Below are 25,504 nucleotides of genomic sequence, written 5' to 3'. Positions count from 1 at the left end.
AACACGCCTGCAATGTGTTATCACCTGGGGTGGTGGAGATGTGGAACACATATTGTTATAATAAATGGACCTTGCTTGTCTTTTCTTTCACTTATGTACGAATCGCCATCTATCGGCTGTTTTTTTAATTTTTTTCCTTTAATAAAATCACGTGATTTATCGCTGTCTCCTTATATTTCCGCACGTTTTCGTGTGATGTATTTAAATATCTTTACATGTATGTTTTTCCGAGTTGGGAACCGGAATTTGCATTTAAAAAATAATGAGGCTTTTTTCCATTATGTTAAGAGTCAATGTCATACCACATTATTTAACTTCTTAATTCTCTCATACGTATTGCATAACATCAGTACCTTACATCTGGTTACCTTGGACTTCAATCTATACATATCTATATATTTTAAATTATTTTTTAAAAAAGAAAGACCTAGTTCCTATATCGTAAATATTCGCGTAAGTTTAAAATAAATTCTTTGCCCTAAATCTTTTTTTTTTTTTTTCATTTATTTTCTAGCCGCATATCATATTTAAGTCCATTATAAAATACCAAATTTTCGCTTCAAATCAGTTTGAAATAATAAAAATGAAATCTACGATAGCAAATTTTAAGTTATCATGTGTGAACATTATAATTTTTTTAGTCATAATAAAGCAATATTAGTAAAAACAGGTCAACTTTTTAAAAACGCATCTGCTTTCAAAGAAACATACATAATAATAATACAATGCTGGTAGAAGCAGGTAACAAAATATATGCAATTAAAAGATGATGGTGAAAATTGCCATTTATGCTTTATTCACTGTCTACGCGATTTCGAGCTTCAAAACCATCTAAACAAAACAACATCATGTTCACACATGATAAAAAATTTATTGCTATGGTTAAGGTTGGTGGAATTTTAATGATCAGTGTTTAATGTCGTTAACATAAGTTGCAAAGCGCCACGTTTGGCGAAGTGCAATCTGTTCTTTTTTTTAGACAGTAAATAAGTTATAGAACTGACACTAGGCTAAATGTGATGAAAAAACGATATTAAAAATTTCTGCGCAATCATTCTCAATTTTGAGTACAAAGCTGGCATTGATTCTTAAAGCCAAAACTCTTAATATCCATTTCAGAATTTGTCTTTAATTTCTTTTAATATTCCTTTTTCTTTGCTTCTGAAATCTACGAGTTCTACTAAATTTTCTGTATTTGTATTTGTGAAAGGAATAAAACTCAGTGAAATCATGTAATTGCAGATTATATGTAAATCTACTAGTTCGGCTGATTTATTAATTTCATAAGTAGTTACGACATGGTCCCCATCTTTATCGCTTTACCCCCCCCCCTCTTTCTATTTACCTTTGGGCCTGCTATTGCCCCCATGGAAGGGTTCCAGAACCCACTAGTGATAGAGGAAAGGCAGTTACGCCTCTGTAGGATATCTGTGATCTAAACTAATTTGATAATAGAAAATTAGATTAAAATATTTTAAATGTCTTATTTACAAAATAAACATACTAGTTAATATAAAAACATTTTATTCAAAGTATAAAAAAACTTTAAACAGCATTGAATAATATATGCTACATCTCACAAAGACGCAGATTTGTACATAAAAATGCATCCAGTTTTGAAACAATCGACTGCATCTCAGATACAGAATCAGAACAGTCGAGAGAAATAAAGGGAAGGCAAAATCCCCACAGCCCGGAAGAACATGGGGGAGGGCATTGCCAGTACAGGATAAAAAAGGGGATGTTGAGTAAATGTTGGGTTTGTAGTATGCCCCATGCTTGTACTTTGCCCTGAGACCCGGTCTAGCTCTCGGCAGTCCTTTGTCGAAGTCAATTATAATGAACAACTTTTCCAGAATGAGTTGATTAATCCATGATTATATACATAAGAGAATTGCATCTTTCTAATTATACAAATCTCATAATACCATTCGTAAAACTTGATCAAGATTTCGTACATTCGCACAATTGAGATTTTCAAAATAAATTATGTTGCAGTTCCTTCTTCTATATTAAGATGTGTGATGAATCTTAATTTACGCTGAATGGCTGGTCTCAGATTTCGAATGCTCTTTTCAATCTCATTCTTTATTGCATCCCCTATGAACATGTATTTAATATGATATCTATAATATTGTTAAGAAACATTTTTAGAAATTAGACACATGAAAGAAAAATGTACAAGATAAGAATTTCTTGAATGCTCAAATGAATATATAATAATAAAAATCACAGAGAAAAATACAAACAGTTAAACTGTTCCAGAATTTCATTCGAAATTTTAATTATATTCTAAATTATTTAAACACAGAGCATCCAGAATAAATGTAATTAAATTATTATGTATTATATATTTTGGAATAAAGGAATCATACCTGTTTGAATACAAATTTCAATATCATTATAGATAACAATAAAATGTTTTCTTTTGAAGATTAATGAAGTTCTAGTTAAGAACACAAGCGAACAAAAATTCAAATGAAATATCAATCTTTTATCGTGCATTTAGAGCATTTGCATTTTTATTAAATTGAATGTTTATGTCATTAGCTATAACTGAAATTATAAACACTTTGTTAATATAAAAATATTAATTAACAAAATAAAAATTAAACATTTGAACCTCTATTCTAAAACCTCATAGCATGATAAAATTTGTTAGATTTGTTTACTTTCATTTTATATCTCAAATTTTCTCTTAATTATATAGAAGTGACAATGAACACAAAAATATTGTATTTTGCAACATGTATTCACAGAAATTCAGTATCTAAAAAAGCTAAAAAGATAGTAACGAAATATATAAGGAATACTTTAAATATTTTGAAAATTTTATTGAAATTAAATTAAAACATATATAAAAAAATCTTATAATTGTTAAGTTTATTTTTTGAATTTTTAAGTGGTATAAAAATAATTTTTACTAAGTTAAAATATAATAATCTCAAAAATTATTAGAAAAAGTTAACATAATTTATTAATTAAAATTTAAATAATTAAAATAATGCAATAATTTAATTAAAATTAACTCAATAATTAAAATTTTGAAAACCTTTAGTTAGTGAGCATTTGTTACCTAAGAAATGACTACCTGCTAATCTGCCTTTTTCATCATTCATGATGTATCATGTAATTTTTAAACAATTTACACTATTTAAGCACCATCATATTAAAAAAAAAAAAAAAAAAAAAAAATAGAAGCTTTATGTCTGAAAACCTGGAAAAACAGTCTTCCACTTCAACATCTAAATATCAAACACAAAACAACAGATCAGTATTTTATTTCAGCTAAAGCAGAACCATTTATGATGGTCACAGTGCTCTTCCATAAATTGCAATGAAAATTTTTCTGTTGATAGGCACTGAAATTTTATAGTATGCACAATTAATTTTGGATAGCCTCACTCCACACATCTTAAATTCAATAAAAAAATATTCATAAATTGCTCAAGAAATCAAATAATTATTCTAAAATAATGATTTTAAAATGACAAATTTCTTGTAAAAATTAGGTTTATAATATATACCAAATAATATAGATTTAAAATAGAAAAGTTTTGATTTTTTTTTTTTTTTTTTTTTTTTTTACACATTTCCTCATGTGCATTTTGATGACAGAAAATTAATTTTGAAACTATACAGAAATAGTAAAGATGCAAAATATGAAGGAAATAATATTTTCAGTGGAATTGACAAATGTTTCTTTATTTTTTTTCCTTTTCAATATATTAATATAGTTATTAAAAATAAACTTTTTATACAAGAATATTCTAAATTTTTTTTCCTAATTGAATTTAATATTTCAAATTTGATAAAAAGGGAAAGAAAGATATAGACAGGAGCCTTTATATATACATATCAGTTCGCAATAACACGATGTATGCAAGATATAATTTTTTTTAATAGTACAAATTTTTAATTCCACTAATTTAGAAAAAAACCAATCACAATTATATTTAAATATTACATAATCTATGAATGATATTTATAGCAAATATCTTTTTATCCAATTCATATAATTTTATTTCAAAATGTTAGAAAATAATTTTATGTAGATTTATTATTAAAAAATTGTTCAATACTTGCATACTAAAAAATAAAAATTTAACAATATTTTGTATACTAATTACAAATTTCCAAGAAAACTGTGCAATAACGTATTGCAAACAAAGTCTGGAACAAAATTTGTTTATTAGTAGATACTAGATATATATATATAAAAAAAAAAGTGTTGTAGAGATATTTTTACAGATTTTAATATCCTTCATTAAGAATATTGTAATGGTATTTTAGAAATTTAATGAACATTATTTCAAGTTATTTATATAATTTCATTAAAAAAATAACCTTTAAATAATAATTTTAAAAGGATACAATAAATCGCAAACAGCATCAATATACTGCAACTGCTCACAATTCTTGTCTACTGTTTCCAACATCTCATACAGTTCTACAGTTATCTGAAACCAAGGATTCTTCACATAAAATAAAGTTAGAACACAAGAAATAATAGAAAGGTAATTCTGAAAAAAATGTTACATTTTTGTTAGAAATGATAACTAATAGCTATGATATGACAATCTGCTAATTTATTATACTTTTCATCACTTTCACAGATATTTTACTAATATACCAGAAATTGTTTTCGTTCAGAAAACTAATGGATCAGGATTAATATTTTCTTTTAATTTCATTAAATTCATTCATTCATTTCCATATTAATCTAGGATCCTAATTCTTTTTTAAAAAATATTTATTTATATATATATTTCCAAGTATATCCAGTGGAAACTAAAATATTTATGTTAACTAGAGCAGCAATTATCTTTTGCAAAGTAAAGTATTTGATATTATTTTCCAATATAGTTACTTATAATAAACAAAATTTAACAGCTTCATATGATATTACTTCTTTAGATTTTATGTGACACAAAAATAATTTTTAGCACAAAATGAAAAATGTTTTTTAAAAAATATTATTCAATTATATTATTAAATGATGCACAATATTTAAGAATGTTCTGAAAACTCAGTAAGGCACTTGATAAAGGTAAGTGATTTCAATTAATAATCAAAACTAGTATATACACATGATTTTCTTCCATTGTTAAAAACTAAAATTGGACTTCATTTAAAGTCTGTATAGTTTAAAAGATGAATTTTTAAAAAATGAAGTTAGAATACTGCAAAATTTAGAAGATAGGTGAACCCCCATTTATATTTTTAATAGCATTAAGGCGTGGTCATTAAATTGATGTCCATTAGAAATATTCATGTACACAATAAAACAAACATGAAGAGTACATCAATAAAACAAATTAATATAGCCTTAATTGATAATTTAATGAAATCAAGGACATAAAAAGATATCGAAATAATTTAATTCGATTTAATATAATCAGTATCCCTGATAAAACAGCTGGTCACCAAAAGTGACTGGTAATAAATAAGTAAATAATGAATATATATCTTCTCTAGTTATAAAAAATTTAATAAATTATTAGCATGCTGATAAAATTAAAAATTTGTTAAAATATGAAATTAAATTGATTTAACATTTAATTTATTTAAATAAATTTAGGCCTTAGGTAATGTGGTTAACCTAATAATCACATTGCCTAAGGCCTGCAAAATGCCTAAATTTGCCAATTCAAAATAAAAAGTTAAACAAGTTGATTCATAACAAAATTTTTGAAATCTTACCTCCATAGCATATCTAGTTCGCTCCAAATAAAAGCGTTGTAAAAATGGTGCAACCAAATGACAAATGAATATAAACTGAACTTCAGTTTTCACAGCTGGTTTGAACTTAGTTTTAAGTAATCTGAAATGAACATTAACTTAATTAACTATCATTTTTTTTCTCACAAATGCATGCAATAAAGGATTATAATATAAAACTATTTTTAAAAATTAAAGCAAGTAGGGTTATTACTTACTGTGTTAAAGTACAAATCTGGCCAATACTTGCATGGTACCAAACTGCATGGGTAAGAGCAACCAAATAGCTACAAGGAAGCTCTGTCATACTATTGTAGCTGCCAGCAAAATCGAACATTAAAAATGGATCTATGTCTGGCATGGAATTGGTCAGCAGAGGCGATTGCATAACATCTAAAATGCGGTCATTTAAAACACCCCAGTAGGCTTCCTTCAGAGAAAATAATTTATATTTTAATATACGATTCATTCAAAAGGTAACATTTGTTAACATAAATAACAGTTAGATGTAGATTTACTTTTTCAAGGATCACAGGAATAATGATGTAAATGGTAGGGAAAAGGTAATGTTTTGATTTATTTTTGTTTTGTTTTGTTAGCACTTCATTTCCAAACTACATCATAAGTGTGATGTAAGTGACAAACAAAATAAAAATAATTTACAAAGGTAAAAGTGCTTAGGAATAAAAGAATTATGTTTCACAGTTACAGTTATGTGTAAGCTCACATTAATAATATAGAATACTCTGTTATTACAACATTATGTTATATTATCACATTAAATGTTATTACTATGTATTTACCACAGTTATTCAATCCTAATAAAGTTAACACTGCTTATCCATTAACTAAGAGCAGGGCAGTAAAAGTATTATGTAATATGTTGTTACAGAAAAATTCAAAACCCCATCCATTGAGTGTAAAGTGAAAAAGTCCAATAAGTTAAGCGACAAATAACAATGCTTTCTTCGAAACAAAAACATGAATACATAGTAGTAAAACATAGCCTACACACACAGAAGAATAGCTCATGCACTGACATTAGTGCACAAGCAGAAAATCATTATTAAACCATAGCAGCAGCACAAAATGCTTGGAGAGAATTTGCTGGAAAACTATGAAATTTTAGGGAAAGGAATTAAATATGTTTATAATATAAAGAAAAGAATTCATTTTTAAAAGTTATTTCATTTATAGATATCTTTTTATCATCAAAACCAAAATTTTGAAAGAAACATGTATGAAATTTATTGGGAAGGTGGGAATTTAATTTACAATTAGAACACATAATTCAGAATTATCAATCTTTATGAATTACAAGAATAAATTCAGATGGTTTGTCAGAAAGACAAATGAAATTTGTATTATGAATGTTTAAAAATATTTGTAAACTTCTGTATGCATACATATGTGTTCAGTATTTATAGTATCTGTCAGTATAATTTTTCTCAAAGAATCTCATTTTGATTACAATCCTACTAATTTGTATAGAACTATATGCAGAATTTGTACTTAAAAAAAATTCTTTGTATGAAAGGTCATAGCCATTTAGAGAGAGAATTGGTAATTATATTCCTTATAAAAAATTAAACATGAAATAATTATACTCAGAGAAAAATTAATCACAATTATATACACACTCTTTATTACACGTCCTAATGAAATAACTATTATAAGTAAAAGAAAAAAAGCATTTTCATGGGTGAAAAACAGTAAAATGTCAAAAAGCAAAATGCTGCATATCAAAAATCAAATTTGATTTAATTACACTAGTTGTTGTCCCCTTATAAATAACAGTAAAAAGAAAATAGCTACTAAGGTAAACACTAGAGAAAAATAGCACTGAATGGTGGTAGTATCTATAATTAATATGCACTAATGAATTGGCAACTATTGACTATATGAAGGTACTTACTAATAGGTTCAAGCTAAATGAAATATTTGATTTTCAATCTTTTGTACTCCACGACAATATGTATGATTATTTTTTAAAAAAATGATGTTACTGTTCAATTATAATTTTTTTTTTTTTTTTTTTTTTTTGGAAAAGCATTTCTTCCTCCTCTTATTTGCATTACGTTTATAAAATATTTAATTGCTTCTGTGATATGAAAAGAAATGTGAAATGGATATCGTTATTTTAGAAGATCAAATATAGAAATAAACTTAAAAATTGAATTTATGTCAGAAATAAATGTTACTTCAAAATAACTAACTTAAATCTCTTAATGGGCAATGTTCAGGTTTTATTTGAAATGAAAGCAATATATAAATATTTAAAATCATTACATTTCAATAAGAATCTACAATTTTCAAAGAAAAAATATCTTGAAATATAAACAAAACTTACTGGCAAAGCTGTTAAGACAAGTCCAACAGCATTCATCCAAGCTACAATATTTGCGTGAACCATCACAGTACGCCTGGCAAATTCAATTGATAATTTTAACATTAAAAATTAGCAATTATCGATAAAACTTTGAATTTTAGATTATATTTACTCTAGAATTTCACTCAAAATCACCTTGCAACAGATAATCAATTTACTCAAATAAAATAAAACACTCAAAAACTAACACTATTAAAAAATTAATTTTTCAAACATTTCCCTTCCAATTAAATATATCTAAAATTTGTGGATTCTAGAAAACACAGTAAAAAAAAGCAATAAAAATTTTAAAAAATAATACAAATTTTAAATGATGCATATCATGGTATTAAAACAAACTTTATGCAGAAAAAAAATCAACAACTGTAGTAGCATTAAAATTGCAATAACTACTTTTTCATGCATTTTTAATTTCCAAAACATAACACACTTTACTGAATAAAATTCATTGCATAGCTAATAAATTAAATATGAAAACTTTTTAATATAAATTATCCAAGAAACATTTATTTAGCATTTAGGAAAATAACATGCAATAGTAGAAAATTACAATATGACAATAAATTTATATTTGAAATCTCATCAAATATAAGCTCTAATATATTTGTACATTTAAAAACTTTCAACTACAACAAATATTTTCCAACTATAAATCAATTATTACATTTTCCATAGGACAAGATAATATCATATAACCAGTAAGTTAGAATAGCTTTCATTCTATTCTGATACATACGGGAAATGTGCACGATTCATAATTATTGACATTCAAATCTTGTTGCTAGGAAGGACAGGAAGTTTTGAATATTCTATCATGATAAGGGTTCTGTTCAGAGGTGACCTGAAGAGAAATTATTCTTCAAAACATTACATTTTGGTATTACACAATTAATTCCCCTGATCTCACCTCATGAAACTTCTTTCTTAGATGAAGTGCAACGATTTTTAAGTTCTGAAGTAGTGGAGTGATTAAGGCATTTGAGAAAGTAGAAAAAGAAGCATTTGCATCCTTCTATGAATAATGGCCAAATAAACAGATTTCATGTGTATTCATTTCCACAATAAAATAAGTTCTAAAACTTTTGGAAAGCAGTTGTAGGATTTACATTAAAAATTCTAACAACAAACTCAGTCTTACCCTTTCAAAATGACATCTAGTAAAGCATTTCCAACAATGGTTGTGGACACAGGAAGGGACATCAACTCAATGCAAGTGACATGCAATGCATGGGCTCCTTGATTTGGAAATTCATTAAACCTCCAATCAGTATGAGGAAATGGACTCTTCCCAGCAAGTGCTGATTGTTTGTTAAGATAATAACTAAAATATGTAAACATTTAATACAATTTTGAAAAATAATGAAATAAAAATTGTGTTGTTGGTCCAGAGGTATTTTATGGTGTCAAAATGCTGTGTCACTTACATTTTTAAAAAAAATGAAAACATTCTATTAGTTAAAGAAATATTATCGACTAATAAATTGAAATAGATGCTATTATCATATGATGAATGGCAAGCAGAGCATTTACAGCCTTACCCAAGGTCTACAATTTTATGCAGAGTGAAGGGAACAACACTTTTACAACAGAGTATGCAAGAAAGTTTAGCAGAGACCATTCCCCACTGGCTTTTAATGGGCCAGCAATGATTTATACATCCAATTCAACATATTTTAATGTTAAAATTTTGAAGGAAAAAAAATATTTATGAATAGTTTTTTTTTTCATTTATTTTTATTCTTAATTTAAGAAAAATCTTTCTTTTAAAAAAATTTGCTTTAAAAAACAGAAATTATATAATTTTTTCCAATGGGCTCATACATTTCTTATAAGGATTCTGGAATAAATATATATTATTTATTCATTTTTGAGAAATAAGCTGAAATTTTTAAGACAAATAGTTTAGATTCTAATTTTAATTATTACCCTATACTAATTTCTTCAAAAAGTTATAAAGTCAGTGAAAGTTTAAAAAAAATTTAACTCAAATAAATGATGACATGCAATAAAAAGACTGATAATTCATTAAAAAGTAATAAAAAAATTTATAAATGCATTGCTTTAATAGAAAAATTTTCTCCAAATAAAATAAAACTCCAAACTATACCAAATTACGAAATATTATGCAGAAGTTTGAATCTTAACTTTTTCTATTTGCGAAAGGAAAAATATGAAGTTAAAATTAAAGTGCATTTTTGTAGTAAATAATGAACTTTTTGTCCCTTTAGAAAAATAAAAGCTAAACAGTACAAATAAAATACATAAAAGGATACTTTCAACCAAACGACCAATCAATTTTACATAATACTCATGATCTGGAATCCAATTCAGCTCATCAGAAGTATCATTCACATAAGCAAGATATCCTTCACTTAAAGCCCAGCCTTCAGGTCTTATATCTTTTAAAGATCCTAAAATCACCAATGGTATATAATGTGCTATATTCCAACTCAAATTAATAAATATTCTAACTATAAAAATAAAAAATAAATATACACTACTAACCAATAATGGCAGACACTAATTTTTTCTTCAAAGGAGGACGATCTCGAAGCTTTTGTTCATAATAATGCAAGGTATTGTAAAGGTAAGTCAATGGACGATCTGAAAAATATTATACGAAATTAAGATTTAATGCATATTTCTATTGATTTGATGAATGTTAACAATTCAAATGTTTAATATTTTATAAAATCTAATAAATTTATGTTTTAAAATGTATAAACTTCAATAAAAAGAGAATAAAGTGTCACACAAATTAATCAATTATGATTTTTTTTAAATAACAGCAGTACAATGCTTGAATTTGTAGAAAACAGAAAGTTCTATAATTATTCTACAGCAAAATATCACATATGACTTAATCAACTGATTTAAAAGAAAATTACCTGAAAGTTTTGTTGAAATTTTGTACTTAGTTTTTATTAACATGAAAGGTTAATCATGATAATAAATGCAAAGTTTTCCTCTATGAAATAAAAAATAAATATTTTTCATTCAAATCAAACAAGATTGTACTCTGCCAATTTTTATGCAAGAATGCCCGACTTTGAACAATTCCTTATCTCGCAGAAACCCTTTAAGTCATTAAGTTTAATAAAACTATTGAGAATGTGATTCTTGCAGTCATGATTAACATATCAATAAGCCAATTTAGATAGTTAAATTTTCTTCTTATGAAAGGACATTTAAAAAACTGTTAATATTTTGCAGATTTTTAATTTGTCAATTCCTTAATCAACAGTTAATGTGAGCTGTGGATAGCACAAGAAAAATTGTACCTTATCCCAAAGATGTATATATGCATATAAGAATCTAATTGCATCATAAATTTGGGATTTGATATCTTTCAAAATGAATACGATCATAGTACAGCCCACATATAATAAACGTAAATAACAATCAATCAGATTAGGGTTGCTAACATATCCAACATACTACGTTAGTTGCTTGTAGAACCTAGAGCATGTCGATTCATCTGGTGACTTACCATCTTAGTATTCCCATATAACCATTGGTAGGAATAATTTGTGAATATTAATTTAACATTTCTCAGATTTATATTTGTATCACTAATATTTTTGCATTTACAAAATCAATTTTGCATCACTTTATAATTAATTTAATTATTTAATCAAAGATATTTTTTTTTTGAAGAAGAAGAATTGTTATTACACTATCAAAGCTCGTTAATTACTTTCAATCTAAAACGGAAGTTCAAAATCATTCAAAAAATTATTTAATTTAAATTCCTTAAATGCAAGGGCATAAATTTACACAGCTGATATTAAAATAAATTAATAATAACTAAGTAGAATTTAATAAAACATTCTTTATTTACCATGAAATTTGTACAAACATCCTAAAGTATCTAGTAGACCTTCAACTGAAATGGAGACAGTTGGAAGTTCGAGAAACCTATGGATAACGATATCCATGACCTGGAAATAAAAAAGTGCTATTTAGAAATAATGTTATAAAAGTACTAGGCATAAATTTCCTTAACGTAATGCAAGGAATATCGAGAATGCCATTAAGAAAATATGGTGGAAAAACAAATCACTCATACTTACTGGAAGAAATCTGAGACACACATTTCCAAAATAAACAGGTAAGTAAGTATGTTGCGCATTTAGGTCATGAAGACCTTCAAAATAAAATTTTTCTTGATATATCTGCAAACATAAGCAAAGCATAAGAAAAATAACAATGAAACAATCATCAAAATAATAAAATATTATGACAAAATTTCAATTTTTATTTCCCTTTTTGTAATAAACACAAAAGAAAAAAATATGGAAAAGGAAATGAGTGTATAAAAATGAATTAAAGGAAACAGACCATAGTTTAGAAGAATGTATAGACAATATTTTATCCATTTTACTTACTCTATGGAACATTAAATGCTTTTCATGCCAGTCGGATTGTTTCCAATGTTCTGGCGAATTCTAGAAAACAAAATTTAGTTAAAACCAAAAAAATCCGTTTTTATTAAGCATATTTACATATATATGACACTGCTCATAGAACTATATAAAAAGAATTTAAATTTTTATATGCTAGATTTAAACTGAAAATGGCCTATTTATTCAATTCTTAATCTTTCTTTCATAAAACAAGTAGTAATGAGCAAGAGTAGTAACAAAATATGAGTATGTAAACATAAAATCATTTTATTTTGGTGGGAAAATTGAAAAATGAAGTCAAAGAAAAAATAAGAATTAGTTTATGGCGAAAAATAAAATATCCATATTTACCTAAATTATTTATATATTATTACATATACACACAATTTTAATAATTAATATTAATACACACAATAGCTAATTTTAAGGAAAAGTCTAATTAAAATAGGAACCATTTTGAAAATTTTTAAAAACGCAAATATTTTTTACTTTTAAATGAGGATACTAAATGAAAATTAAGTTCTTGTAGTGCCTTATGAGAATAAACACTTGAAGTATTTTAATAAAAGAAATTAATAATTACAAATTCATTATAAATGATTGAATAAAAATGATAATAAATTTAACAATTCATCTTTTATTAACTAAACTACTATTCACAGAGGATCCTTTAAGTAATTTTTATTCATTTTAAAGGATTATAATAGATGATATCCATAATTAGTGCCTTAGTACAATATGAGATTGATTATTTGTTTTAAAGAATAGTATATATTTATCATACTGTTCATTAAAATAACAGCGAAAAAGATAGTGATAGCAATAGCACAAACTACAATAGTTACACACATGTAAAATTCAAAGTCATAGAATAAATAGATAATATATGATCACTCATACTAATTATAAAATGTTATTTTAGTATCTTAAGGCAATACTATTATAATGACAATAAAAAGATGAAAAAATATTTCAACATTACGTTTTTAACAAAATCATAGACTCTGTTTTTGAATTCTTGAGACTTAAGAAGCAACATCCGTATAATCAGAAAGCAAACTTGAGCTTCATTCCCTTCAAAACTGCGTAATGCCTAAAAATATGAAATTAAATAAAAACTTTTAAAAAATAAAATAAACTGAAACTATAAACAATATTTCTAAATTGATATTTTAACTACAAAAGATTTGATATTTACTACAAACATAACACCTATAAAACAAAGATGCAACCTTCTGACTGAACATTAAGAAATATTCTAAAAATTCATAAAACTCTGAATGCAAAATATAAGAATAGAGAAAAAAATATTTCTGAAAAAAAAAAGTAATGCATTAAATTGCATAAAATAAATGAAATTGAAAAAATATCTTTATAAGCTTAATAATAGAATAAATGTATATAAATTTCATATTTTCATTCAAACATATAACAGAAGCAGTCATAATTAGCAGAATAAATGCAAATAACACGAAACTTTAACATTTTTTTTTTTTTTTTGTATAAATAAAAGCTAAAGAATAATATTACCAAGCACAATATGAGCCTATCCAGTTGGATGACATGGCACTTCCAAATCAGATCATTCAATGCATCTACATACTATAAAAAAGAAACAAATGTTATATAATTTAGAAGATTACATAAAGAGATTACATCTCAGTTTCATATTTTAGGTATATAAAGAAAAACAAGATAACTCAATAGCAGGACAAATTTAATTGCCATGCAAGTACAAATGCATATAAAATAAGAAATTAAGACAAAACTTTCTGAAAATTAATTACCTTATTTACATGTTGCCCAGCGGCAGAAATGGCGAACTCAAAAACAAGAAAATCTGCAAATGTTCTCAAATGAGCCGAGAGCGATCGAGCACCAATGCGATCTAATATTCTAATTAAAATAAATAAATAAAAGACTAAATAAAATGGCCATAACTAAACAGAAGAATTTATTACAATCATATTTCAATAGAAACAAATGCATATACAAAATGTAACAGAAAATAAAATATTATCATTTAGATAATATCTTAAGAAAATTTTCACATTAAAAAATAATGAACTGAAACAACATATTCAAACTATAATAAGTATTAATTTTTTAATATATTAACATTCAATTAACTAATAAAATAGATGCATCTCTACTATTACATACATATTCCTCTTTGTATGGAATGGTACAAAGATCATTATAATTATTATTATGATTTATATATGCTTCTCTCGTATATAAATCAATGGGAGAGCAGGACTCTAATCATTCAGTTTTTAGTTTTATTCCTCTGTTCTGTTGTACGACCATAGCATTTAGGCAAATTCAAACTATCAAATACTTAAAATTTATTTGGTACTTAACCATAATAACCATCAATAATAAACTATACATTTCTGATAGATTGCAATTACTAATTCTATATTCCACAAAGGCTCTTTAGGTTCGAGACATAGCCATCATATACATCATTTCTGAAAAAATTTCATGAGAGTGAATTGAAAAATCAAAATTTCATATTCAATAATTTGCATATTTATCAATGACATATGTGGCAGCTAAACTGATAGCTAATGAAAGAAGATAAGGATATTAATCCAGTAGTAAAGATAATACCTTGTTATTTCAAAAAATTAAACTTTATCTTATTTACATACATCTTTTTTGCTATTGTAATCTAAAGATTCTGGAAAATTTAAATTTGAAATACATAAACATTGTAATATGAAGAGAAAATTGAATTGTTACTAATCCAATTGATGCCAAAATTTGGTTTCATATTACATTTATATGTTCCTAGATGGCAACATGATAGAATATAAATAAGTAATGGATTATTGATTTTTTTTATTAAAATGTTTGGAATGAATAATTTTAAACTAGAATTATTTCTAACGTTCTTTTCATTTATTCCTTCAGTTTATAAATAAATATTAATTTGGATAGAGATAGATGGACAAATAAAATGTTAGAAAAGGAAAACAGCACTTTTGCTTGATGTCTATTTATTAACTTTTCCCTAATCATTTCTTATATTTATTTCAGCAATGAAAAAAAATTATTATCCTGAAAAATATATAGGTATATGATATGAATATATGATTTTTAAACAATTAAAAAAAAAAGAAATAATACATACTGATAAGCAATTGTAGAAATACGATCATTGTCTAACAGCATTTTCCACAGCAAACTACAAAACAAGATATAAATACATCTTTAAAAAAAAATTCCTTACATATAATTTTTGTTACATCTTAATAAAATTCAATATAAAATTTGTTTTCAATTACGATTATATGTTTCAAAATATTTACTATTTATCTATTTATTTAAAGCAACACTTATATTCAACAACTTTTCATGAAGCTTATGCTTATACTTTTATCATTATAAAATAACTTGAATGTACACAAAGATTGCTTCTACAGCTTAAATTCTAGCATACCAATAATATAAAATAATACAAATCCTTCAATTAATCAAAATTTGAAAGTTAGCTGGACAGACAGTTTTATTGTGAGCAATGATTTATGATTACACTTTAATAAGTTGCAACATACAACTACAATTGGGGGGGGGGCAATTACAAAACAAGCAAGTTTCGAATATTCCAAGAATGTGACATTAAATGGATTAGTACCTGGATAATGCCCAAGTAACAAAGGAAACTCACACAGCACAATCATTATTTATCAAAACAAAGAATTGATAAACTTTCTTCCATACTGCAATCAAGAATCATAATAGAATTTTTTTTTTTTGGGGGGGGAGGGTAAATCTTTTGAATATAATTTATAATTGGCTTTTTAAAATTTTATCACAATGCAGGTTCAATACTTGCATTCTTCTTCTCAGGCATTACAACCTAATACAGGCTAAGGGTGCCTGTACTATTTATTCCATTTCACCCTATCTGCCACAATAGTCGCCCATCTTTTTAACACTATCTATTTCATCATTTTCTCTTTATTCTTGAAAAGGCATTTTTTTAAAAAAAAACTGGGAATGCATCATCATATCTAGATATATGATCCAAATATCCAATAGAAATCGTTACTATTTTGACAATGTCAGTTTCACTTTAACTTTTATAAATGTCATGATTATAACACAATTTTCTACACACTGCTTTGTCTTATTGATTCAAGGATGTTTCTTAAAAATTTTCTTATAAAAATCAACAGAATGTCCTCTTCCACAATGTTAACCACTTAACATTTACTCCCATAGTGGCAACAGGTCTTATCAAAATCTTATTGTGATTTTTATTTTAGGCTGATTAATTTTGATTTAAGTTGATTTCTAAGGCAATAGAAACATATATTAACCATATATATGTTTTATTTCAACTTTTTATGTCATTACAATTTGAGATCAAATATATAAATTGCTTTACAATCTTGAAGTATAATTATTGATCCTCAGGGGGAACATATCCATAGTTTTATTTGTTGCAATCATAAATTTAGCTATATCCTCATATACCTAAATTACACATGTTATATTTAATGAAAACACAGAACAAACATATTGAACAAAATATCTCAAAACATCTCTTAGAAATATCAGGATTATGCAGCCATGCAATGAAATATTTTTTTTGTGTGTGTGTGAATATGTCTTGCAAAACAGATTACTTTATTAAAATCATACAGAATAGCTACGTATTAAAATCTAAATAATTTATCCTGACTTTGTTGGATAAAATAACAAATAAATGTAATTTTGAATTCAAGATCTTCCAAATAAATATCAACAAACAATCATTTATTGCATTTAAATTTGTTGTGCAAACATATGATAGACAAAAGCATTTTTTTAAGAAGTTTTAAAATTTATTACCAATTAATTATTATCAAAAAACAGAAATGGCAAAGACATAATATAGATGCCTTATCAGAAAACATGATAACATGTAAACACAAATAAACATCGATACTAAAATAAATATGGTAGGCTATTTATTCTCAAATATAATGTCTTTGAGCATAAATGATGATATTTACAGAAATATTTCTTGAAGTGCAAAATCTTTTTTTTCTGAACATCAAGTAAAGAAAAAACATAAAAGTTCTTTAAGAACAAACAATAAAATTTGGTAAAATATTTCCAATGAAAAAAGTAAGTATTACAGAATATTACATTAAACTTAAGCAATATGACTCTTGCAACATCACTGCAGTTTCAACAATTAATAATGCGATTAAGAAAAAAACTGAGTCTGATATTAATAATGATACAAAAAAAAAAATTTTTTTTAAATGGGGAATATAACTTTATATATAAAGTTATTATATAAAAATATAGAATATTTTTAATAAAAGTGATAAAACAATACAAGATAAGAATTGCATATCTTACCACAAGAATAAAGGTGAAGATCCCGAGAAATGTGAAATAATATCATTTTCATTACTCATGGCTGAAAATAAACACGAAAATAAGAAAACTATGTGGTAATAAATTTAAATCAATGCATGAAATAAAAAAATAAAGTAATTTTTATTAGTAGATTAATTTTTGTTGAACTATTAAATTACAAATTTGAAATTTATTTATTTCTTGCTAATCTTTACAAAAGATAAATCCTTAAATTTGATGTATAGTCACAACATGAAACAATAACAAAACTTTTTGCAGGATGTACTGCATTTTATGGCAAAGTATAAATTTGTTATCAATATAAACCACATAAAAAAGGAAAGCAGATAAGTAAAACATGATGACATGGGATCAGAAATCAAATCAATCAAAACATTTCTGGGTAAATTTAATCTTTCAATGAATGCTCTCAAAATTTTAACATGAAAATTTCAATATAGAGTTTGATGACAGATAATTCAATAGTATCACCAAATGTGATTTTTAAACTAATGTCTCACTGATTTTTCCAGTAATCAATGCTAGAAATTTGTCATGAAAAAAAGTAGAGGTATCTTCTGACAGAAAAATATGATAAAGCTCACTCAATAAAATGTTTTGATGATATTAGACTAACTAGATTTCTTTTTGATTGTTGATTATTGACAATGGGTTATTTTTGAAAATAATTAACTAAATTGCTAGAATTAATGTCTAAGACAAAAGATCAAATAAAAGTTTAATTTTCTAGACTATACACAACAAGTTAGAATGTTATTAATGTTTATAGATAATTTCTCAGTGAATTTTTTTAAAGAATTTGAATATAAAATATGGCGAAACATTTGCAAAGAAATATGTAAGTATTAATGAAAAGTTTTGTATTTACTGGAGTTGAAAATATTCAGCAAATACTTTTTGATTAATTCTATAACTACAATTTCTAAAATTACTACTAATTCATAATCGAGTCTTTTTATTATGTAAACAAAAAGTTGATAGTATTAAGAGAAACCTCGTTTCTGCAGGTTCAAAACTTTGCTAAGCATTTAAAAATTATTTCAAGTGTAATACAATAGAAAAGCAGAAAGACATGAGAGAATATAAATAAACCATGTTGTATCTATCACTAAAATAAAATTTAATTTACACTTTGAATTAATATTCCAAACAATTACTTTTCCATTTTTTATACTCTTCTTCAACTGAGCGTTTTAATTGTGCCTTGTTTTCTTTAGGTGCTTGATGATGATAGAAGAAGTCAGCAAGAACTTTTGGAAAACACTGTAAAGTGAAACTGGACCAACTATGAGGAGTATGTTGCATAATAGTGGTTAAAATTTCTTTACACCACGATCCAGATAAAGTTTCAGATCCTAGAAAAATAAACAACATCTCTATAAAATAAATATAACATATATAAAACATAATAGATAGAGTAACATTTAAATTTAAACAACTAACATTCATGATCTCAAAAAGTTATTTGGATGAAACTACTGATGGATAATTTTCACATTTTAAATGGCAAGGTAATTATAGCATTTTTTAAAATTTATATATAAAATAGATTTTAATTTAGTTTGACTAAATAATACTTTCACTGAAGGCCCTCATAATAAAATAATGTTTACATTGTACGAATATAGTGCTTTTAGAAATAATAAGAAACCAAGATTTAATAATGAGTGAAAAGCTAATCTGATTTCAAAACCTTTAAAAAAAATGTTGAATTTGAAGATAATAACAATAATCTGAAAACTCTGAATAACATTTCGATAACTGAAATAATTGCAAAGAAAAATTTTAGTAAATACAAGAAAATTCCAATTACTCTGAAGTATTTGTAAAAATATGTCATTGGAATAATATCTTATGCCATTGGAATTATACCATGTTTATACAATAAATTTGTCTTTTTAACCAATTTTCTATAAGCTTCAAGTCAGAAACCTCAAAACAGTTAAGTGAACAAATAAAGATATATATAATTTCAATATATAATGATTCATTTATAATAATAAAGCATATGATATACTTGGAAATATTTAATCTGTTTCATTACATAAAAAAGAAAGGTAGTAGATACAAATACAATACTTACTACATCGACAAATTTTGCAACTCTATTAAATATTAAACATCAAAAATCATGAATGAAATATAAATTAGCTACAGCAATATTTACAAATAACAATGAAATCAATAAATAAATATTTTAAGAGTTTTTATTTTTAAAAAACACATTAATAATCAGATTTTTTATAAATGAAATTTTAAATAAAATAGCTCAGAAAACTAAAAATTAAACAACTTTATTTTTTTATTGTTACATACCTGTTACATGAATTGCCCTAGCAAGAGTCAAAACTAAAACCTTATTCAGTTCCTCAGACTCATTTGACAATAAAGATTTTGGTTCTGATGGTAATCTACATAGTTGAGGTTGAACTTCAGCACTTCCCATGCCAGCAATCAATTTTAATGCAGTACTCTGAACACTAAAATAAATAAATAAATAATGAGAGGAAAATTCCCCACGGTCTATTTTTTCAGTTAACTTTTTAATGCCATTTTTTTCACAATTGTCAATACTTTTACTAAATTATAATGATAAGCATCCGAAAGGCTGCAATTAATTTACAGAATTTTACAAAAGACTCCATTCAAAAATACTTATATGTATTAATAATAAAAGGAAATTTCAAAACTTTCTTCTAATTGCATAAATAAATAAATATGAAAGAGAATAATAACTACAGAGTGTAACATAACTTTAGATTAAAAATAGCTTTTAATTAAGTTATAACATTAAATACAGATTTTTTCAAAATGAGAAATTAAACAGACAAATTTTAGTTTGAAAGGTAGTTTAGAAGTAATAAATGAAATATTCTGTAATGCTAATGCTTTTATAACAATTCACAAGCTAATTATAAAAATAAATTTCATATAATAAGTGGATTAAAGCTATTCTTTTAGCCTAAACAGGGTAACTTCCATTAAATAACAATTCAAAACAAACCCTTTAAAAAAAACACAATGCATGAATTAGTATTTAAATTAAATCAAAATAAGATGAGAAATATTTTCTTTCAATCTAATTAAAATTTATAGAACAAAATATTAGGAATAATTCATATAATTTTATTTCATTTGTAGCTAATTTGCAATTATCGTCATTTGTAGCCAATTTGCAAACTAGTTTCATATTTCAACCCATTTTTAACTTAATCAACATATTAATGACTGGTGCCAGTCATCTTAAAATTAAAAATCTATTAAACAAAAAAAAAAAATTCATAAAGTAAAGTAATGGGAATAATTCATATTATTTTATTCCATGAATTACTGTCATCAATGGTAGTCAATTTAGAGATTTGCAGCCCTAGGCTCATAATGAGAACAAGCCGCTTTTGGTACCTGGTTTGTTCTCCAAGACTAATGAACTTTAAGGTTGTTAATTATTCATATGGGATGCATTTCTTTAAAAAAACATTTCATCTTGAAATTTGATACAACTTAAACACATGAATTCAATCAAAGTAGTTTACTGAAAATTACAAAGTGTATAGATTACGAAATAGAAGTGAAAGTGAAAATCCTACTACTAATTTAATGACTGGCAAAAGCATGTGCTTGAATGTTTTGGTGGAGAGAATGTATGATGGAGTTCCATCAAAGAATTTAAAAATACTGTTTCAGATAGAGTATCAAATTGAATTTTAAATATTTTTAAAGTTACTCGAAAAATTATATGAAAACTATGTAATTAAAAAGGTTGTTTTTTTTAATTTAGTTTTAAGATAATGTAAAAAGCATTTTTATAAGATAATTGTTTTAAAAGATGTGAGCATCAGTTGCCATAGGCAAGTCATAATGATTAGGGCTAGACTTAAAAATCATATACGGCTGCCAAAATTGAAACATTTTGGAACAACTTTTCGCCAAATATAAAAACAACAATTTTTTTATTGCAACTTTAAAAGCCATTTGTTAGCATGTCTGGTATACATGAAGTTTTATAGTTTTTGATGATTGACATGATTTTGACGTACTTGGTGAGAAACCATACATTAATCTTAAGTCTTAACACGATTACTTATCTGGCTATGGCTAGGCCTGTTTTTGCACTTAATTGAACTTTTTGTTTCAAGCCTATTTCTTTCTTTTATGTCTTTGTTCCTCTGACTAAACGCCCTCTTTGGTGACTTGGCGAACTATCTCCATAATAATAGTATTTTGAAGCTCCATTAATCAGCTAAGCAAAGCATTTAATCCAGTACAGATGCAAAAATGTTCAGTGAATAAAACAGTCTGAAATTCGTATGATATTTTGTTTATATTTGAATGCTGCCCCTTCATTAATTAGTAATTAGCTCAATTTCTGTGCAATTTACATTAGTGTTTTATATGTATATACATTCTTTTTTAATAAGCTTATCAATTTAATTTCATATTTCAACCCATTTTTAACTTAATCCACATATTAATAATTTATATTGGGCTGATTTTTTTTTAATTTAGTAACTCAATGAAAAAATATACTTATTTATTTATTATGACTAAGATTGTCTAGCATTTATGTTTGTTGCAATATTTTTTTTCAGAGAACACTTGATGCTTATATATACTCTAACTGGAAGAATGCAAAATTTGTATTTTCAAAAATTTATTTATTTGGTAAATCGGGTAAAAGTATTTTTTTATCAATCTGATTGAACCTCCCCCCCCCCCCACACACACACCTCAGTGAAGACTAGGTAACTGCCAGGTCAGCCTAAATAGCAATCTAGCATTGGCCCTTATGTTGTCAAAAACAATAATATCTATTTACTATCATATTCTTTTATTAAGAGACATGCCATCCATTAGTTTCCACTATTTTTTAAGCTACTATATCACATATACTTCAAATTTAAATATTATATAAATATTATGAAATAGCCTGAGAATACAACATTAGTGACATTATTATAAAACCTAATCAATGAAATAATATGAAATGTATAAGAGATTTTAAACATAAGTTGTCTGATTTTCTCTACCTTCAGCAATTCATTAAATTTTGCATTTTTTGTAGAAATGATGAAAAGTAAAAGATAGTACATAATATTTCCTGAAATGCATACTTTTTTAGCTAAAATTCTCAATGAGTATGCAGACATGATTATATCAGCAGAAAAAATTCAATTCATCCCTGGAAGTATTTCATGAATTTGTAAATATCAAATGTGAATGCTATTAGATTACAGTTAGAGATGTGAAATTGAATTCTAGCCCAAAATTTAAAGCTTGTATTTAAAGCTTAAAGGGATCTAAAATTTTAATTATGAAAAAAAGGGAAATAATTTACTGGCTTTCAGTAAATCAGATAGGCAGTATATTCTATTTTTAAAAGCAATTTATTGACAAAACTCATTATTCAAACATTTTAACTTTATTTTTTAGAAAATTAGCAATTTATGAAAAAGAAAATTCAATTAATTTTGAATACAACTTACCATAAATGAAGTTGTGTTTGATTTGTTTGAGGAACAGCAGCCAAACTGTGCAAGTGATTTAAGAGTTGCACCCGATAATGAGGCTGAAAATGATGCAACCTATAACTGAACATTTCTAACAAAGTATGAAGTATTCCCCAAGCATGGCTTCGGAAGACAGTTGGCAGTAAATGAGCTGTAATAGAATTAACATACGGTCAAAATAATTTTGTTTTTTCTAAATAATTATCAAAATAATCTAAAAATTTTTAAAGGCATGGCAACAATTTATACACTTACTAATAAATCCTTTGATCCCCAGAGATTCAATTTCGCTATACACCAACAATCTACTGTAAGTTTCTACAAGTGCTGGAGAAAGAACGTGTGTTGATTTAGCTTGAGCCAGTTTCATCACATGTGTAACTATATTGTGTATAAGGCTGAAAAATAAATATTGGTGAAACAATTATCAACATTTAAAAATTTGTCTTCAAACACCTTGAATATTCATTAAAAATAAATTCGAATGTGAGAAAAAATGAAGATTAAAGCACTGCACCATTGACAAATACTTGTAAGCATATGTTAAAATATCAATAATGTTTAGCTCCCTTTAACTTTAATATTTTAACTTAATTTTGTAATAGGTGATGTTCCATATCCATGAAAATATACTTCATAGAGCAGCAAATGTTAATTATCCAAGAAATTTTGAAACGTTCTTGTAAAACGCCCCATTTTGTTGATGGCACAAGCACATTACATATATATCTATACATTTTAATGTGAAATATGCCTAGTTTGTGAATAATTTATAAATAGAAAAAAGTTCTAGAAGCAATATTCCTCATAACTTACCTTCTAAGTCGCATTAAAACACTCTACATGTGAAAGATATTAAGACATAAAAGAATGTGATTATGATATTATGCAATGAAACAATACTAATGCATATAAGATTTCAATAAGCAAAGGAACCTTCTTATACAAATGCTTCAATATAAAATCAAATAAAAATGGGAGGTTAATACACTGTATTATTAGGCTTGAAATGATAGCATTATATAACATAATATAATAAAAATATTTTATATAAATTCTCTTGTATATAAACATTTTTTTTAAATCATGAAACAAATCTATTGATATTTAAATGCATCTGTGCTTTAAAACAAAGTTTAATCAATTAAATTCATATACATCAAAATTCAAAAACAATACATTTTTACTATTATTATATGCATCATTTCATAATATTATTATTAATATAACATCTTATTCATAACCAAGGTTTAACAATAATCTGGTGCAGCGTCTTTAGTTGAAATGATCATAAAAAATAATAGTGTGGCAATTAATAATACCAGGATCAGCTCAAATAGAATCATTAAATAATTTATATATCCGCATTTCACATTTTTATAATTCATTGAATTTTCTTTAACAATAAATTAAGCTGATTCAAATATTATTATATTGCATAATTTACCATGCATCTAAATATTTGACAAAATGTTAATCTTCAAACAAAATTTAAGAGAATTGTATAAAATTCATTAGAGAAAGAGAAAAACAGCCCCCCCCCTCCTTTTTTTTTCAAATGATGAGAAGCTAATATCTGAGATTAGATATTTTCTTCTTCCTTCAATAACAATAACTCTATTTAACAAACATGCCATGATATGATAGGGCAACAGAATAATTTTAACAACAAAATAATTAATTGCTAACATATTAGTTAAAGATAAAAAATTCTAGAGACTAATTTATATGTAGCTTATAAATTGCACTTATATCTATAGGCATAGAATTTGGATTACCCATACCATTATCACCTTCTTAAGGAAATAAGAGAGAAAGCTGTACCACTTTAAGTAATTATAAAATCTTAGAAAGAGGTGATAGAGAATAAAAGATTATTTAATTATATAACTACCTCATTTTTGTATGAACTGTAAGCGAATCTAACACACTCATAGATAATGGTTTTATAGGACCTGTAACAGCGCCTCCAGTAAGTGAAGCTTGTTGTTTTTGAGTACCTTGCACAGCTTCGACTAGAATTGCCATAGGTCTTGTAAAACAATCTTGATTTGTACTATCTAATGACAAAAAATAAGAAATTTTTCTTAGAAGAA

The 25,504-nt window shown here is 25.5% G+C and overlaps 1 protein-coding gene across 2 annotated transcripts in view; it reads right to left on the bottom strand.

The window, feature by feature from the left end:
* Nucleotides 1–1,510: 1,510 nt before the first annotated feature.
* LOC129968963 (mediator of RNA polymerase II transcription subunit 23-like) overlaps nucleotides 1,511–25,504 on the bottom strand; it is a 49,205-nt gene continuing 25,211 nt past the window's right edge. Inside the window, exons 14-34 of one of the 2 annotated variants that reach the window (XM_056083342.1) lie at nucleotides 25,303–25,468; nucleotides 23,664–23,806; nucleotides 23,385–23,559; nucleotides 20,218–20,381; nucleotides 19,059–19,256; nucleotides 17,881–17,941; nucleotides 15,656–15,709; nucleotides 14,304–14,412; nucleotides 14,047–14,118; nucleotides 13,499–13,609; nucleotides 12,499–12,558; nucleotides 12,184–12,285; nucleotides 11,952–12,051; nucleotides 10,616–10,714; nucleotides 10,384–10,521; nucleotides 9,249–9,408; nucleotides 8,072–8,144; nucleotides 5,940–6,151; nucleotides 5,704–5,824; nucleotides 4,375–4,475; nucleotides 1,511–2,126 (exon numbers count right to left, since the gene is read on the bottom strand). In XM_056083342.1, the coding sequence (XP_055939317.1) occupies nucleotides 1,988–2,126; nucleotides 4,375–4,475; nucleotides 5,704–5,824; nucleotides 5,940–6,151; nucleotides 8,072–8,144; nucleotides 9,249–9,408; nucleotides 10,384–10,521; nucleotides 10,616–10,714; nucleotides 11,952–12,051; nucleotides 12,184–12,285; nucleotides 12,499–12,558; nucleotides 13,499–13,609; nucleotides 14,047–14,118; nucleotides 14,304–14,412; nucleotides 15,656–15,709; nucleotides 17,881–17,941; nucleotides 19,059–19,256; nucleotides 20,218–20,381; nucleotides 23,385–23,559; nucleotides 23,664–23,806; nucleotides 25,303–25,468 (2,558 nt within the window). In that variant the 3' untranslated portion in view covers nucleotides 1,511–1,987. The remainder of the gene's footprint in view (nucleotides 2,127–4,374; nucleotides 4,476–5,703; nucleotides 5,825–5,939; nucleotides 6,152–8,071; nucleotides 8,145–9,248; nucleotides 9,409–10,383; nucleotides 10,522–10,615; nucleotides 10,715–11,951; nucleotides 12,052–12,183; nucleotides 12,286–12,498; nucleotides 12,559–13,498; nucleotides 13,610–14,046; nucleotides 14,119–14,303; nucleotides 14,413–15,655; nucleotides 15,710–17,880; nucleotides 17,942–19,058; nucleotides 19,257–20,217; nucleotides 20,382–23,384; nucleotides 23,560–23,663; nucleotides 23,807–25,302; nucleotides 25,469–25,504) is intronic. The other variant, XM_056083343.1, reaches the window with a different exon arrangement.

Source organism: Argiope bruennichi, chromosome 5 (genome assembly GCF_947563725.1).
Source record: "Argiope bruennichi chromosome 5, qqArgBrue1.1, whole genome shotgun sequence".
NCBI lineage: Eukaryota > Metazoa > Arthropoda > Arachnida > Araneae > Araneidae > Argiope > Argiope bruennichi.
The sequence above is the reverse complement of the archived record's forward strand: the minus strand, read 5'-3'. Positions and strand labels throughout refer to the sequence as shown.